At 40.0% G+C, this 12,469-nt stretch overlaps 1 protein-coding gene across 1 annotated transcript; it reads right to left on the bottom strand.

The window, feature by feature from the left end:
- Nucleotides 1-47: 47 nt before the first annotated feature.
- LOC135469601 (uncharacterized) lies at nt 48-12,450 on the bottom strand. The gene is made up of 4 exons (XM_064748097.1): nt 12,379-12,450; nt 3,495-6,131; nt 2,227-2,350; nt 48-1,635 (listed from the first exon to the last, which is right to left on the bottom strand). The coding sequence occupies exons 2-4, from the start codon at nt 6,101-6,103 to the stop codon at nt 1,057-1,059; spliced, it is 3,312 nt and encodes a 1,103-aa protein (XP_064604167.1). The 5' UTR covers nt 6,104-6,131; nt 12,379-12,450; the 3' UTR covers nt 48-1,056.
- Nucleotides 12,451-12,469: the final 19 nt, after the last annotated feature.

The raw sequence follows: 12,469 nt of genomic DNA, 5'->3' as shown, positions 1-12,469 counted from the left end.
ATGAATATCAGAAACCAATTGAAATTAACAAGACATATGTCCCAAAATATGTTAAAAACTCTTTATTATTTAGCTTAAATGTAGACTCATTTAGTGTGGATACATGTACACCCAACCTTCTGCATCATGAGTGCCAAAACTTGCATACCCTTAAGCAGAATTAAGTTGCCCATTTGAAGCCGTATCAAGATATTCCAGTAACTACATATGTAGTTCTGTAGTTCTATACGTTTAAATACATGTACAAATTTAGAGTCCAGAATAAAAAGATAACACTGCAATTTCAAACAGCTCGCCTACTTCAAATATTCTTTCCACCATAATGTTGCCTTGCAAAGCAGAGCTGCCATGGAACTAAATGCATTATCAAGAGTTCCCAAGCATTCCATAGGCCTACATGTTTTTCAGAATGAAAGCAAATGGATTTCTGAAGCCTCTTACCATACAAACTTTGTATGACAATATACAAGAGAAAGCTCACTTCTCCAGTTCAAAAATTTACTGCCAATGAAATATTCTCATATACATACACATGCAGATCTGAGATATGGATTGCTTTGGAATACTGTTGGCAATGCATCCAGTAATGTGACTAGTTTTCAACAAAATTAGAAGAATTTTTTTTCACAAAGGTCAACCTTTTGTACAGAGGGTCACAACCCAACAAGTTAAAAGTAGAGCATTGCATGAGCACAGAGGGCCCTAAAAATTAAAACAAATGTGAATATACAAATATCTTAAAATGAAATCTGAAAGCTTTAAAATGTTGCATTTCTGCATAAAAAAAAAATTAAACAGGTTTCCTCAAATCTATCGGTGCTTTTTGTAACCCTCTGACAACAGAACGTTGGATACACTGGAAATCAGCAATATTTTTGGTCCTTTAAAGCCACACTAAAGTAAGATTTTTACATCACTTAAATTTCCAGTCCACTGTTCACTCAACTGGAGCTGCCAAAGCCCTGAATGAATCCAATGTTAACCAGTCACTCTGGTCCAAATACATCTCGGGGGGGGGGGGGGGAGGAGGAAGGAGCCAAGGCTTGGTAGACAGAATCAGACTGCTTCATCATCCAATTGCTCTTCTGAGTTTTCATCTTGTTCATTGGCGTCCTCTTCCACAACTTCTGTGACTGAAGGGTTCTCGTCACCATTTTCAGTCTCTGTTGATGTACCTGGTTGATCAGTTGTGGTTCTAGTCACAACCAAGGTAGGCCTATCTTTCTCTGACAGCAAGAGGTACTTTCCACTTCTACCGCCATTTCGCCTCAAGCACGACATCAGTTCATCAGGGGGCATCTTCCTGGATATCACAGCATAAGCCTCTGCTGAGCTATGGTTGCTGTCAACTTTCATGTGAAGACGCAGAGCCTGATGAGTTAGGGCTCTGTATTCAGGACCTGGAATTCCTGGTCCAAAGATGACGTCTTCCAGGTTGTCCTGCTTTAATTGCTGCTCCATTAGGAATGTTCCATATTTAATCAGTCTCGCATTAAGTGAGGATGCTGCATCTGATGAAGTAGAATTGTTCAGTGGAATTCCTTCCATGTAACCCTCTGGGGGCTCCCACCTCTCTGCCTGTGCCTTAAAGTCTTCCCAAGACAACCACAATTTTGATTCATCCCTACGCACCACCTGTGAGGTTAAAAAACGTTTGAAAATTACTTCATACATTTATGACACTAGTTTACACGTGATATATTTCACTTAAAGTTTAGAATGTAAAAAACGCACTTTCAGAAGCAGAGAATGCCCATAAAATGGTCCACTTGATGCCAGCACTTCAAACATTAATTTATCAAACTTCACAAAAACTCAAGTATCCCAATAATGTGCAGGAATTCATCAGAGTCAAGGAAGAATTGGTGAAATATGGTAGGCTCGGTAGAAAATAATGACAAGTCTCAAGACTTTCACATCCTCTACATGCTCACATTTTGACAGTTTACTGTATAAATTGTATTTATGCTGTTAATCTAAGTCATTACAGCCACAATACCATTATGTAAGTGTTACAATCAGTTAATCTTTTCCCAAGTACAAAAATTGTAGGCTGTAAAATGATTCCTATGCTTCAGGGAGTTGTGATGGGTGCGCTACAAAGTAACATCATATTATATCACCGCAAAGACGTCGGCTAAGTCTGAACTTGCAGGAGCAATTTTTGTGGTTTCATTCCATGGTGGGTGTTGGGGAAAATCAATATCCTGAAGGTAGTAAACTTACCTGAACGACTGGCTGAGTTCTGTAGAATCTGTTCATGGCCATTTGGCTTGCCTGACCCCTGGCTGCTTGTTTAGTGGAGGCCTTTCCATAGCCCACTTGCTCATTCTGAATATTTATGGAACACCTAATATTCAGACAAAAAAGGTGCAAAATCATTATTCCCTACAAAGCTTTAACAGGTCAACTTTTATTTATTTATTTGTTTGTTTGGTGTTTTGTGCCATACTCAAGAATATTTAACTTGTAATACGGTGGCCAGTATTATGGTAGGAGGAAACTGGGCAGAGCCCAGGGGAACTCACAACCGTCCACAGGTTGCTAGAAGACCTTCCCATTTACAGCCGGAGAGGAAGCCAGCATGTCCTGGAATCACAGTGACCACATTGGTTAGAGGCTCCTGGGTCATTACGCTGCGCTAGCGCGCTTACATAATGGTCAGTTTTATGGGTGAAAGAAACGAGAGAGCCAAGGGAATTGCAACCTTTGGCAAGTTACTAGCAATATCACCATGTGCAATGTACACATATGCACATAATATACTGGAAGAAGACAAATGGACATCAATGAACACTAAAGCAACAGAAACCCGACAAAAATGTCATCGACTGCTCCTTGCCACAACCATCCCAAAAAGGGAGAGTGATACAATCCTTTCCCTGTCCAAGACTGCAACCGAATAGGCATCTTTTGGAAGACCTGTGTATTAACCGCTTGGCCACAAGGTGCAATTCATGAAATTGGAAAAACTGCCAAACTTAAAGCTGCAGCTGAATGCATACTCCTTGTACAGAACTCCTAAACGCCAAGGCTACTGGGTGACGGCAAGGTGATGAGACAGGAAGTGCATGTAAATGTCAGAAAATACAAAATCTGTCTCAACTTTCCTACTGATACTTGATGCACATGCATTCTTATTATCCAATGTACTTTTAACATTGTTGGATTCCATTGACCAATTGACAGTTTTATTGATGAATGCTGAATAGAGGACCACACCAGGGCACAAGTGGTGAGGTGAAGCCTACACTAGCCTGTGCCTGTCGCACAGGCTCCAAAAAGGTCACACTTGTCTAGCGGTGGTAGTGACGTAAGGTGAGCACAGACAGTGGTACACCTTGTCAGGAAAAGGAGCTGACTGAAGTAGTCTTTCACTACAGTACACATAGTATACATTCTATTTCAGATGCACTCTGAAAATAACCCATTAAAACTACGGTACTAATTTGATGCTAAACTTATTTAAAGCTATCTGCAAAACTAACACTCACTCATAGACACCTCCTTGCATTCCTGTGAATGCCCACTCCATAAGGAGCCCACTGAAGGTTGCACTTTGGTTCAAAATGCAAAAAGCATGCCTTTCTCGATCTGCCACCCAGTCCGAATGTTCCATGATGACAAGATCTTTCACTCTTTTCCAATCTTTGTACACATCAATCTTCAGCCGATTCAGTCTCTCCAAGTTGGAGTCCCCATACTTGCCAGATCCTTTCACCACCTTATCAAAGACACTTGGGTCTGGTGGATCAGATGCAAGCTTCTTAGGCTGCTCAGTCAGCAGTATTGTAGGTGATGTTGTGGTCAACAGTTCCCACGCCTTGTGATAGGCCTCAATTTGGGCATCTTTTTTTGTGTTGGATTCACCAGTTCCTAGAAAAATGTTGTTTATATAGAGGTCACAAGCTATAAGAGTTGAAACGTCTTCGATGATCTCTACTTTTCTGTAATAACAAACAGGGGACAACGCCAGCTGCACAGCTAAGCAGTCAATACTGTTAACATTGTTCATCTTGAAGGAGGAATCCTTTAGTCCATCCACCAGCTTAGTGAACTGCTTTTCTAGACTGAAGCCTTCTGACAAGTTAAGTTGCACATCCTTTATGTTCTTCTTTGAAGCCTTATGGGAAGTGGACTCTGCACCTTGTGTTTGATCGAGCTGGGTCCACTCTTCAGCTGAACTGCCTTCCACATTCTCACCGGTCACCAGGTCGTCCAAGCTTCTTGTTGTCAGAGCAGTTACTGCATTAGCATAGGCCGCATGTTTGGCATCTTTCTTCTTCATTCCACGACCTTCAGAAATCAGAATGTTGCCCAAACACAGAAGAACCCTGAATGTTCTTTTCCCATTAAGCAGTTTACCCTCCTCACAGGTAAAGTTTGATTTGAAGGTACAATGGGACATTGATATAGATTGTTCCAGTATGGATATTTTGTTATCTGCTGAAACCGGTTTTGTTTTCATTAAATGAACAAGAGGTAACAGGGCATTTTTCAAACTGGAGTTGTGACTATCTGCTGGATCTGAGGAAAGTAATTCAGAGTCTTTGGTTCCTAATGCCATATTTTCTTGCTGGGTGGATTTAAGAGATTCCAGGAGCTCTTCTCTAATGACCCCTAAACCCTGATCACGTTTCCCTAGGATATCTACCACAGAATTTGTGGTCAGGATGCTCAGAGCTTGAGAGTATACATCATGTTTTAGTTCCTTCTTAGTGGCACCTACAGCTCTGATGATGAACTGTCCACCTATGTATAAGCACCCTGTGAACATTGGACGCCCAGCATATTTTAACAGTTCACAGGCTTCATAATGTGATCTCAGATTCAGTTTGCAAGCTGTCAATGCATTCTCTACTGTCTGAATTGAGTTTTCCTTTAAAGTTTCATTTCTCAGGAACAGTCCAAATCTGTGCAGCTTTTCTGCTAATGACATATTTGCTGCATCTGGCTGCTTTATGTTGGCCAAACTATGAACTTTGTTTTGGGAAGGTTGGAATTGGGGAGCAGGTCTTCCTCTTCCCCGTGCAGTCACTTTATTTCCACTACTGCCATTACTTTGTGCTGTGCTTGATGAGCGGTTAATGCCTCCACGTCCTGTATGATTGATTGCACCATGACCTCTGCCTCTTCCAGTGTTGCCAGTGGCCCCCCCAGTTACCCCTCTGCCTCGGTTTCCTCTACCAAATACACGGACATTGGCAGGATTGCCACGTCCACAAAACCGTCCTCTATTCACAGTTGACCCTATTTGTCCTGACCAGTTCCCTGCATTGTAGGTGTCCTTGTTTCGTTGAGACATATTCTGCCCAGTAGTGCGATTCCCGTTTTCTACATCCATACCATCAGCACGAAGCAAGGATATTTCATCTGCGAAATCTGCCTCGCTGACTGTGTTCGTGCCTTCTGGAAAATTGGGACTACTGTACCTAGCAGGTTCTCCCTGCCACCTCCTGTTCATGGAATCTGAATTTCTGTTGGGAATAGTTGACTGGGGATCTCTCAGTTGAGCAGGTGATGACTGATGGGACCTGGAGTTCAGGGAACGGTCATAGGGATGACGATCTACAGAAGGATGAATGAATGGTGGTCGCTCAAAACCTAGTCGCTCTCTTGAAGGATGATCAAACTGGGAGCAGTCAGGTGGCAGTCTATCGTATGAAGAACGACAGTAAGACCGATCAATTGGTGAGCATTCAAATGGCATTCTGTTACACATCAGATCAAATGAAGGATCTTCATATGAAGCATGAGTATATGGTGAGAGAGGGCGTTTAAATGGTGGGAATGGTCCAAGGCCAACGGGATGATCAGACACTGGATGACTGAATGATGGGGGTGGATGGTCAAACATTGGCCCAAACTCAGGCCTCCCAAACCGCTCAGGTGACCTTGGCCTGCCTCCGTAAGGTTCAAAATGGTTAATCCTTCGTCTTTTCGCATAGTACTGATCAGGGGACCTTGATCTGGACCTACGCCTCCTGGCATCATTGCTAAGTTGCCAGCCTCTTGGAGATCTTGACCGAGAAACCCTTTTATGTCTTGTATGATCTCGTCCCTCTGCACGCTCGCCTAGTGGAACCTCTTTCCCTCCGTCCATTACCCCAGACAGGTGCACAGGGAGATGCCTGGAACAGTACAGATATGAATCAGTATGAGTAGTTTACTTCAGTAGGACAAGTATGGATGAGCTTATTTCAATCCTTTTACTATTAGCAAAATGTTTAAAAATATAAACTGCAGGTCAGAAACTTGCAATATGACAGGAGTCAGGAGTGCAGACAAAATTAAAAACAAAATACAAAAAAACACATACATAACGATATCTGGAAATATTTAGTATATCATAAAACTAGATAGGCAGTAAACCATCGCCAGGTATCTGAGAAACCTTATTTCAAGATAGGGCTGGATTGTATTTGTTATAAACATGATTTTTAATGAACTGGTATTAAAAACAACTGTTTTGAAGTATTGTTCCAAGAAGTCTATAGCACATGGTCTAGCAAATTTTTTTCCAGTTTTAATGTTAATGCTAAAGTGAACATCCTTTAGTGGCTACATGCTGCTAATTATACATTACATGGATGTAGGCAATGCATGGAAATTTCCTCTATTTTACACACAGTCAACATAATAACATTATGCACATAAACCACATATTTTCTATGAGAATGCTCAATGATTTTGAATCTCCTAAATGCCAACCAGCCAAGGTGGATGAAGGCTATTAACAATTTCAACTTAATATCGAAATCAAGGCACACTTAACAGCCAAGCCACTGGCAACCACGAAAGAAATCATAACCAATGAACTGCAAATACGCACATTAAAACCACTGAAAAAAGTCAAAAACTAGAAATATTGGGAAATACCCGTTTCATTAGCATGACCTGTCATCAAATTAAAGCAGTGAATTTCCCAAAATATCTAGTTGATGTATGCCTTTCTCAATGGAAGTTTTCAACCTGGAGGCCAATACAGCTAAGTGAAAACCGCTCTATAGGTGCCGGAACACGTACAATGCCCTAAGGAAAATAGTCCTGAAAAGTAGTGCTGACAGTTTTGCAATTTATCTGCAGAGCATACAGAACCATAAAGTACAGCCAATTAGATATTTGACCTATTGGAGTCCTGAACAGCTCTGCACAAATGTTTGCAGAAAAATTACACGACTGACATGCACTTGTTTTAACAGAGCACCAGTACTAAGACCACAGTTTTCAAAGTCGTATTTGACCTTGAAAGTTCAAAGTGTCATCCTTATGTGAACAATTGAGGGCTCTCCTGGAGTTACCTCAAGATTGTCCCACAGAAGGACCTCACACTGAACATTTCCACATACATAAATCTTACAGTGGGGAGGTAGACCAGATCCAACTTGTAAATCTTGAATGGCGCTCTCACGCCAAATACATGCGGTGACCCTGAAAGTAAAGAACATGAAATTCACCATTACAATGATTTTCAAATTATTTGGTCTAGTCTAACAGTAATCAATAACAGCTAAAGGAAATAGACGAGATAAATGGAACCAACAACACCAGTGTCCAAAACCAGGCATTAAGCCGATACCATTGCAAAGTTTGCGTTTTTCATTACCTTATGTATTTTAAATGTTTACAAATGCATGTACATTTCATCCTTGGATGCAGGACATTACAACACATCTAGTTCCACTTAGACCATTCACATAAGTGATTATCATATGCATGAAATGAGGGTAATTCATACATCTAGAATGAATAGGAATGGGATTAACTTAGTTTTGAATTCATACAAGGTCAATTTTTGTTATTATAATTATAGATATATATTATTCATAACTGACCTTGTTCTATGGCCAAAATTAACATTCCACACCAAATCCATCAGTGCCACAGGTTATCAGTTTGTGCCCTCTTTTGCTTGACACTAGTGTTTTAGGACAGGATTTGCTAGAACCTCATATACACAACTTTCTGCTCTTGAACAATTCATTCACTAGAATGGCTTCAGCATAATGCAGCAATTCCAAAATGAAATTCTGAGTAACCCTTTCTGGTTTGTTTACATTTTGAGTAATCTTGAAATGACCCATCAAATGTAGGACAGAACCTTTCATACCTAACTCTACCCTTAAAAAGGGCCTTGAAGAAATAAAAAATACATTCAGTGACATGCTTGGAGACAATATTGCCCAACTAGCACATTTGGATACACTGAGTAACAAATGTGCCCTCAGAAGTAGGTCAAAGGCATTTGTGTTCACAATGTTATCAAGGATGGCCTGTGACCTGAGAATGTTCAGTACAACTGACCCTTGACCTACAATTTGATCTGCACATGGAATCTGCATGAAAATCCTTGAAATTGTAGATTTTGCATTGTGGCGTCTCATTTGAGATAATGCAACTGTGCAAGTACGAACGCTAAAAGTATGTCAAATGTTACTATGAAAATCAAAATGGAACTTATGTAAAAATTATATAAGAAAGCTGACTTCTTAGTGAAAGCTGCCGTTTTTTTCTGACCAAAATAAAGCAGGTCAGTAAAATTTTGTCTTGACTTTCGATTAGGTAGCAGAGGTAAAACTTGTTCACAAAATCAAGGCATGAATCAGTTCTTGAAAGACTGCATTGAGTAAAAACATAGTAATCATGCATGCCTAAACCTCCTGTTTTCGTATAGATGCTAACAACTGAGAAGATCATCACAGTAAAAAAATTTAAGTGCAGCAAGTCATGCCCAGATTTAACAAAGTTTAATGCCTAAACCCAAAGTACATAAAATCAAACATAACACCATACATAAATCCTTTGGAGGAACCACCAGCCAGTTCATTCATAAAATTTCAATAATTTGGCTACATAGCTTTGCGGAGCAGGAAAAGGAAATGGACCAGGCAAGTACCCTCCAAAAGAACTTGTTTGGAGGAAACCTCTTAATTCACTGGGGTTACAATAAACACCAGGCTGTAAAGTTGTGCATGCAGAAATTTTGACCCATTCTTGTGAGTAATGCAAGTTTGGTGGTGAAATACCTGTCTAAGAACAAGATTCTAAAGCAAACCAGGCAATTCAGAAAATTTACGTCCTGGGCTGAAAAAGCAAAACTTTATAGAGGCAGATTTGCTCAGAAACCAGCTTTCTTTGGCGAGTCACAGAAGTCAATAAACATTCAAAATTCATGAATGGACGGAGCTGGTTTTAAAACTTGATCTGGAGTTCTACAAGGTAAACAAAAATTTTGTCCAAATCTAACAATGTTACCTGAAAGGAGCTTTTGTGCATAAACCAATCTTGGAGAATCACCAAATTTATTAAATATGCAAAATCTGGATTGAAATGGTTATTGAACTGGATAAACCTAAGCCCAATATACGAAATATTTTATTTATTTGTTTGGGGTTTTATGCCGTACTCGCGAACATTTCACTTATGCGATGGCGGCCAGCATTATGGTGGGAGGAAAACCGGGCAGAGCCCGGGGGGAAACCCACAACCATAAGCAGGTTGCTGAAGTCCTTCCTTCGTACGGCCGGAGAGGATGAAATATTTTAAGACACTGCCACTGACATTTATTTCAGCATTGCTTTCCCCGATTATTGGACACTGACACCAATGCTCAGGGTATGACGTACGCTATGCCTGTACAAGATAAATATCTAGTCCCTGTACAGCTCAGTCTATCCATGCGAGTCTAGAATATCGAGCCTTGTTTTGTCAGAACTTGATTTATTTGATTGGTGTTTTACGCCATACTCAAGAGTATTTAACTTTTACTATGGCGGCCAGAATTACTATGGTGTGAGCAAACTGCACTGGACCACCTGAGATTTAGTGTTTATTTGGTAAAAATCCACCTGTTAACATGCTATCAATGTTTAATTCAATCTTACGGTCACAAGAGAGACCAAATAAAAACAACGTTTCAGCTTTGGTGATGACTTGGCAAAGAAAGGGCGAGGTACGATAAGAAAGTGCAAATTTCAAAATCCCAGCACAATTCTGCAAATTTGGGAATCAAAAGCATAAAACTTGGTTGAAGCACTCATGAAAGTTAAAAGTTTCCTTTTGGTTAACGTTTGCCCTATTTGTCAAACATAAAATTTATAATGAGATGAATACTGTCATTTTACCAATTTTAAAATCTATTTCTGCCATGGTCCATCAGGCATCTTACACAGTACAGTGGACTAACAAAGTTGCTGTGGAGAAAAGGTTGAAAATTGGGGAATAGTTTGAATCTTTGTGGCCTTTTTCTTTGGAAACATTTTTGTGTAAAGAGAAAGGCTGTCTTGCATTAAATAAGTGTTATGAATTAGAATGGATAAGCTATGGTATAGAGACATTATACGCAAATCCTGGTAGAGTACATGTGGTTCACGCAGCGGAAGCATAAAGCTTTAAGTTACATTTGTTATATACTTATTGAATCGATTGGTGCATAACAGTGTCCAAGAATTTTCCACAAAGTTACATTTGTAGTGCAGTCATTTTCCCAACTCCACATTTATCTAATGAAAAAAAAAACAAAAAAAACAAAACATTTCAATGTGAGCTGGCAACAATTCTTCGATTTTATGACCTATACATCACTTAAGTGCATGTATGGAGTTTTGTCAGTTGCATGCTTGCCATATAACAGGAAAAGACGAGTAAAACAGAACTGAAAAAAGTAGTCTTACGAGTGTGTCAGTAGCTGTCACTCTCAGCTATTATCGGTTTAGCTAGTCTAGGTGCACAGTTTCTTGCATTGGGGATGATTACCTGCCTCACCATACTTGGTCCTTCCTGTTTGGAATGACCAACTGATTCACTAATACCACTTTTTGCTTGTTGAATGGCATACACAAATGTTATTTGTACAATGGCAGGAAGGTTTATAGGTGGAAACTGAGCAGAGCTTAGTGAAAATTAGCCCCAGGTGGCTATTTCCGCTCTTCTCTTTATACTGGGCTGGCGGATAATCATAGCCACAGCAGGAGCCAATGGTAAGCAATACACCATTTCACATAGAGTCCAATAAATATTTTCTAAATGATCTCAGCAGTCCAAAAGATATGTTAACTGGCTCTTACCTCTCAGTTTGCCCGCACATGCATCATTCCACGTTTATTCCACTTGGTAAGGACGCAGCAGCCATTTTGCGGTCGCTACATTTACGGGTCTTGAAAAGTTATTGTTCATGGATCACACATGCACGTTAAACAAGAAAAGAGCCTAATGGTTGCCTTGTTTCGATATGGTTTGCTGTGTCGTGAATACAAGGCTGGTTTGCAAGCTGAGAGTAAAAGGAAAAGACCACACTGGTTTTTGGCTGCAGCTGTCGTTTAGAAAGGACTTATCAGACATGGCATGAAAGTGTATGGCTTACCATTGTCTATAATACTCCAGTGAACTGAAATAGTCACCTGGGGCTAAGTGAAAATCAGTGCCCTTCCAAGTAGTAGTAGGGACCTCAACTGAAATTCTAAAGTTTGTACCGATGTAGCTCATGAAAACTTTTGATACCTTGAAATAAAGGAACCATGAACAAGATAATACATCAAAATCAGATTTATTTCGCTCTACCCTACTTCTCTCGGTCGAATGTTCTGTCCACCTTCCATCACACAAGGGGAGACAACTTCCCCTTGTACAAGCCTACAAATTCCAATGACAGAAAGTCGTTTGTGAAGTACTAAAAGTAACTTCGCCACTGTTCCTGGATTTATTTATTTGATTGGTGTTTTACTCTGTACACGAATAACTCACTTATAAAATGGTGGCAAGCAATATGCTGGAGGGGAGGGGGGGCATGTTTCTTTGCTAAATATTTTAGAGGTTCGTCAAAAAAGTTTGAATTCCAGTACAGTGTTAAAACAGCACTATACATCATTCAACTCAGCTGCCCAGGATTCCAGTTTTATCAATGACCTTCAGGCATGATTAAAGCCGATGCTCCAGTTCGTCAAGGTACGGAAGCAATTTTAGGAATGGTACAGATAGTAGTTCAGAGTAAAATTACGACTAGCAGTAGGCCCTAATACATAAAAATTTAGCCAAAAAATTGTACATTTCGAAATTGTGCAGATCTATTCTTCTGTGACTAAGTGGAATAACTGATCCTAAAGAATGGAAAGGCAAAATTCCGTTTTAAGTCACAAATAACCACACAATAAAGAATAAACCAGAATTACACCATGTAGCGAGATCTGGACCACTAATAATACACTACTGTATTAATTCTAATCTATAGACGTGAATAAAGAGGTCAAATACAACTTCTGTGAAATCCCTATGGCTGTTGGGCCGCTGCGAGTCCATTGTCGACATATCAAATATTATCATATTAAAAGAGGAGTAATGGTTATAACGAATCTAAAGAGAATTAAAGAGACAAAATATTACCATATCCACAGTCGCCATACTGGAGGGGAACGACAGATTTGGAGGTATTTTAAAGGGGCGCAACTTCCACAAATATCCTGCTTTGACGTAA

Source organism: Liolophura sinensis, chromosome 7 (assembly GCF_032854445.1).
Source record: "Liolophura sinensis isolate JHLJ2023 chromosome 7, CUHK_Ljap_v2, whole genome shotgun sequence".
In the NCBI taxonomy this organism is placed as follows: domain Eukaryota; kingdom Metazoa; phylum Mollusca; class Polyplacophora; order Chitonida; family Chitonidae; genus Liolophura; species Liolophura sinensis.
Note: the sequence above shows the minus strand (reverse complement) of the source record. Positions and strands in the feature narration are given on the sequence as shown.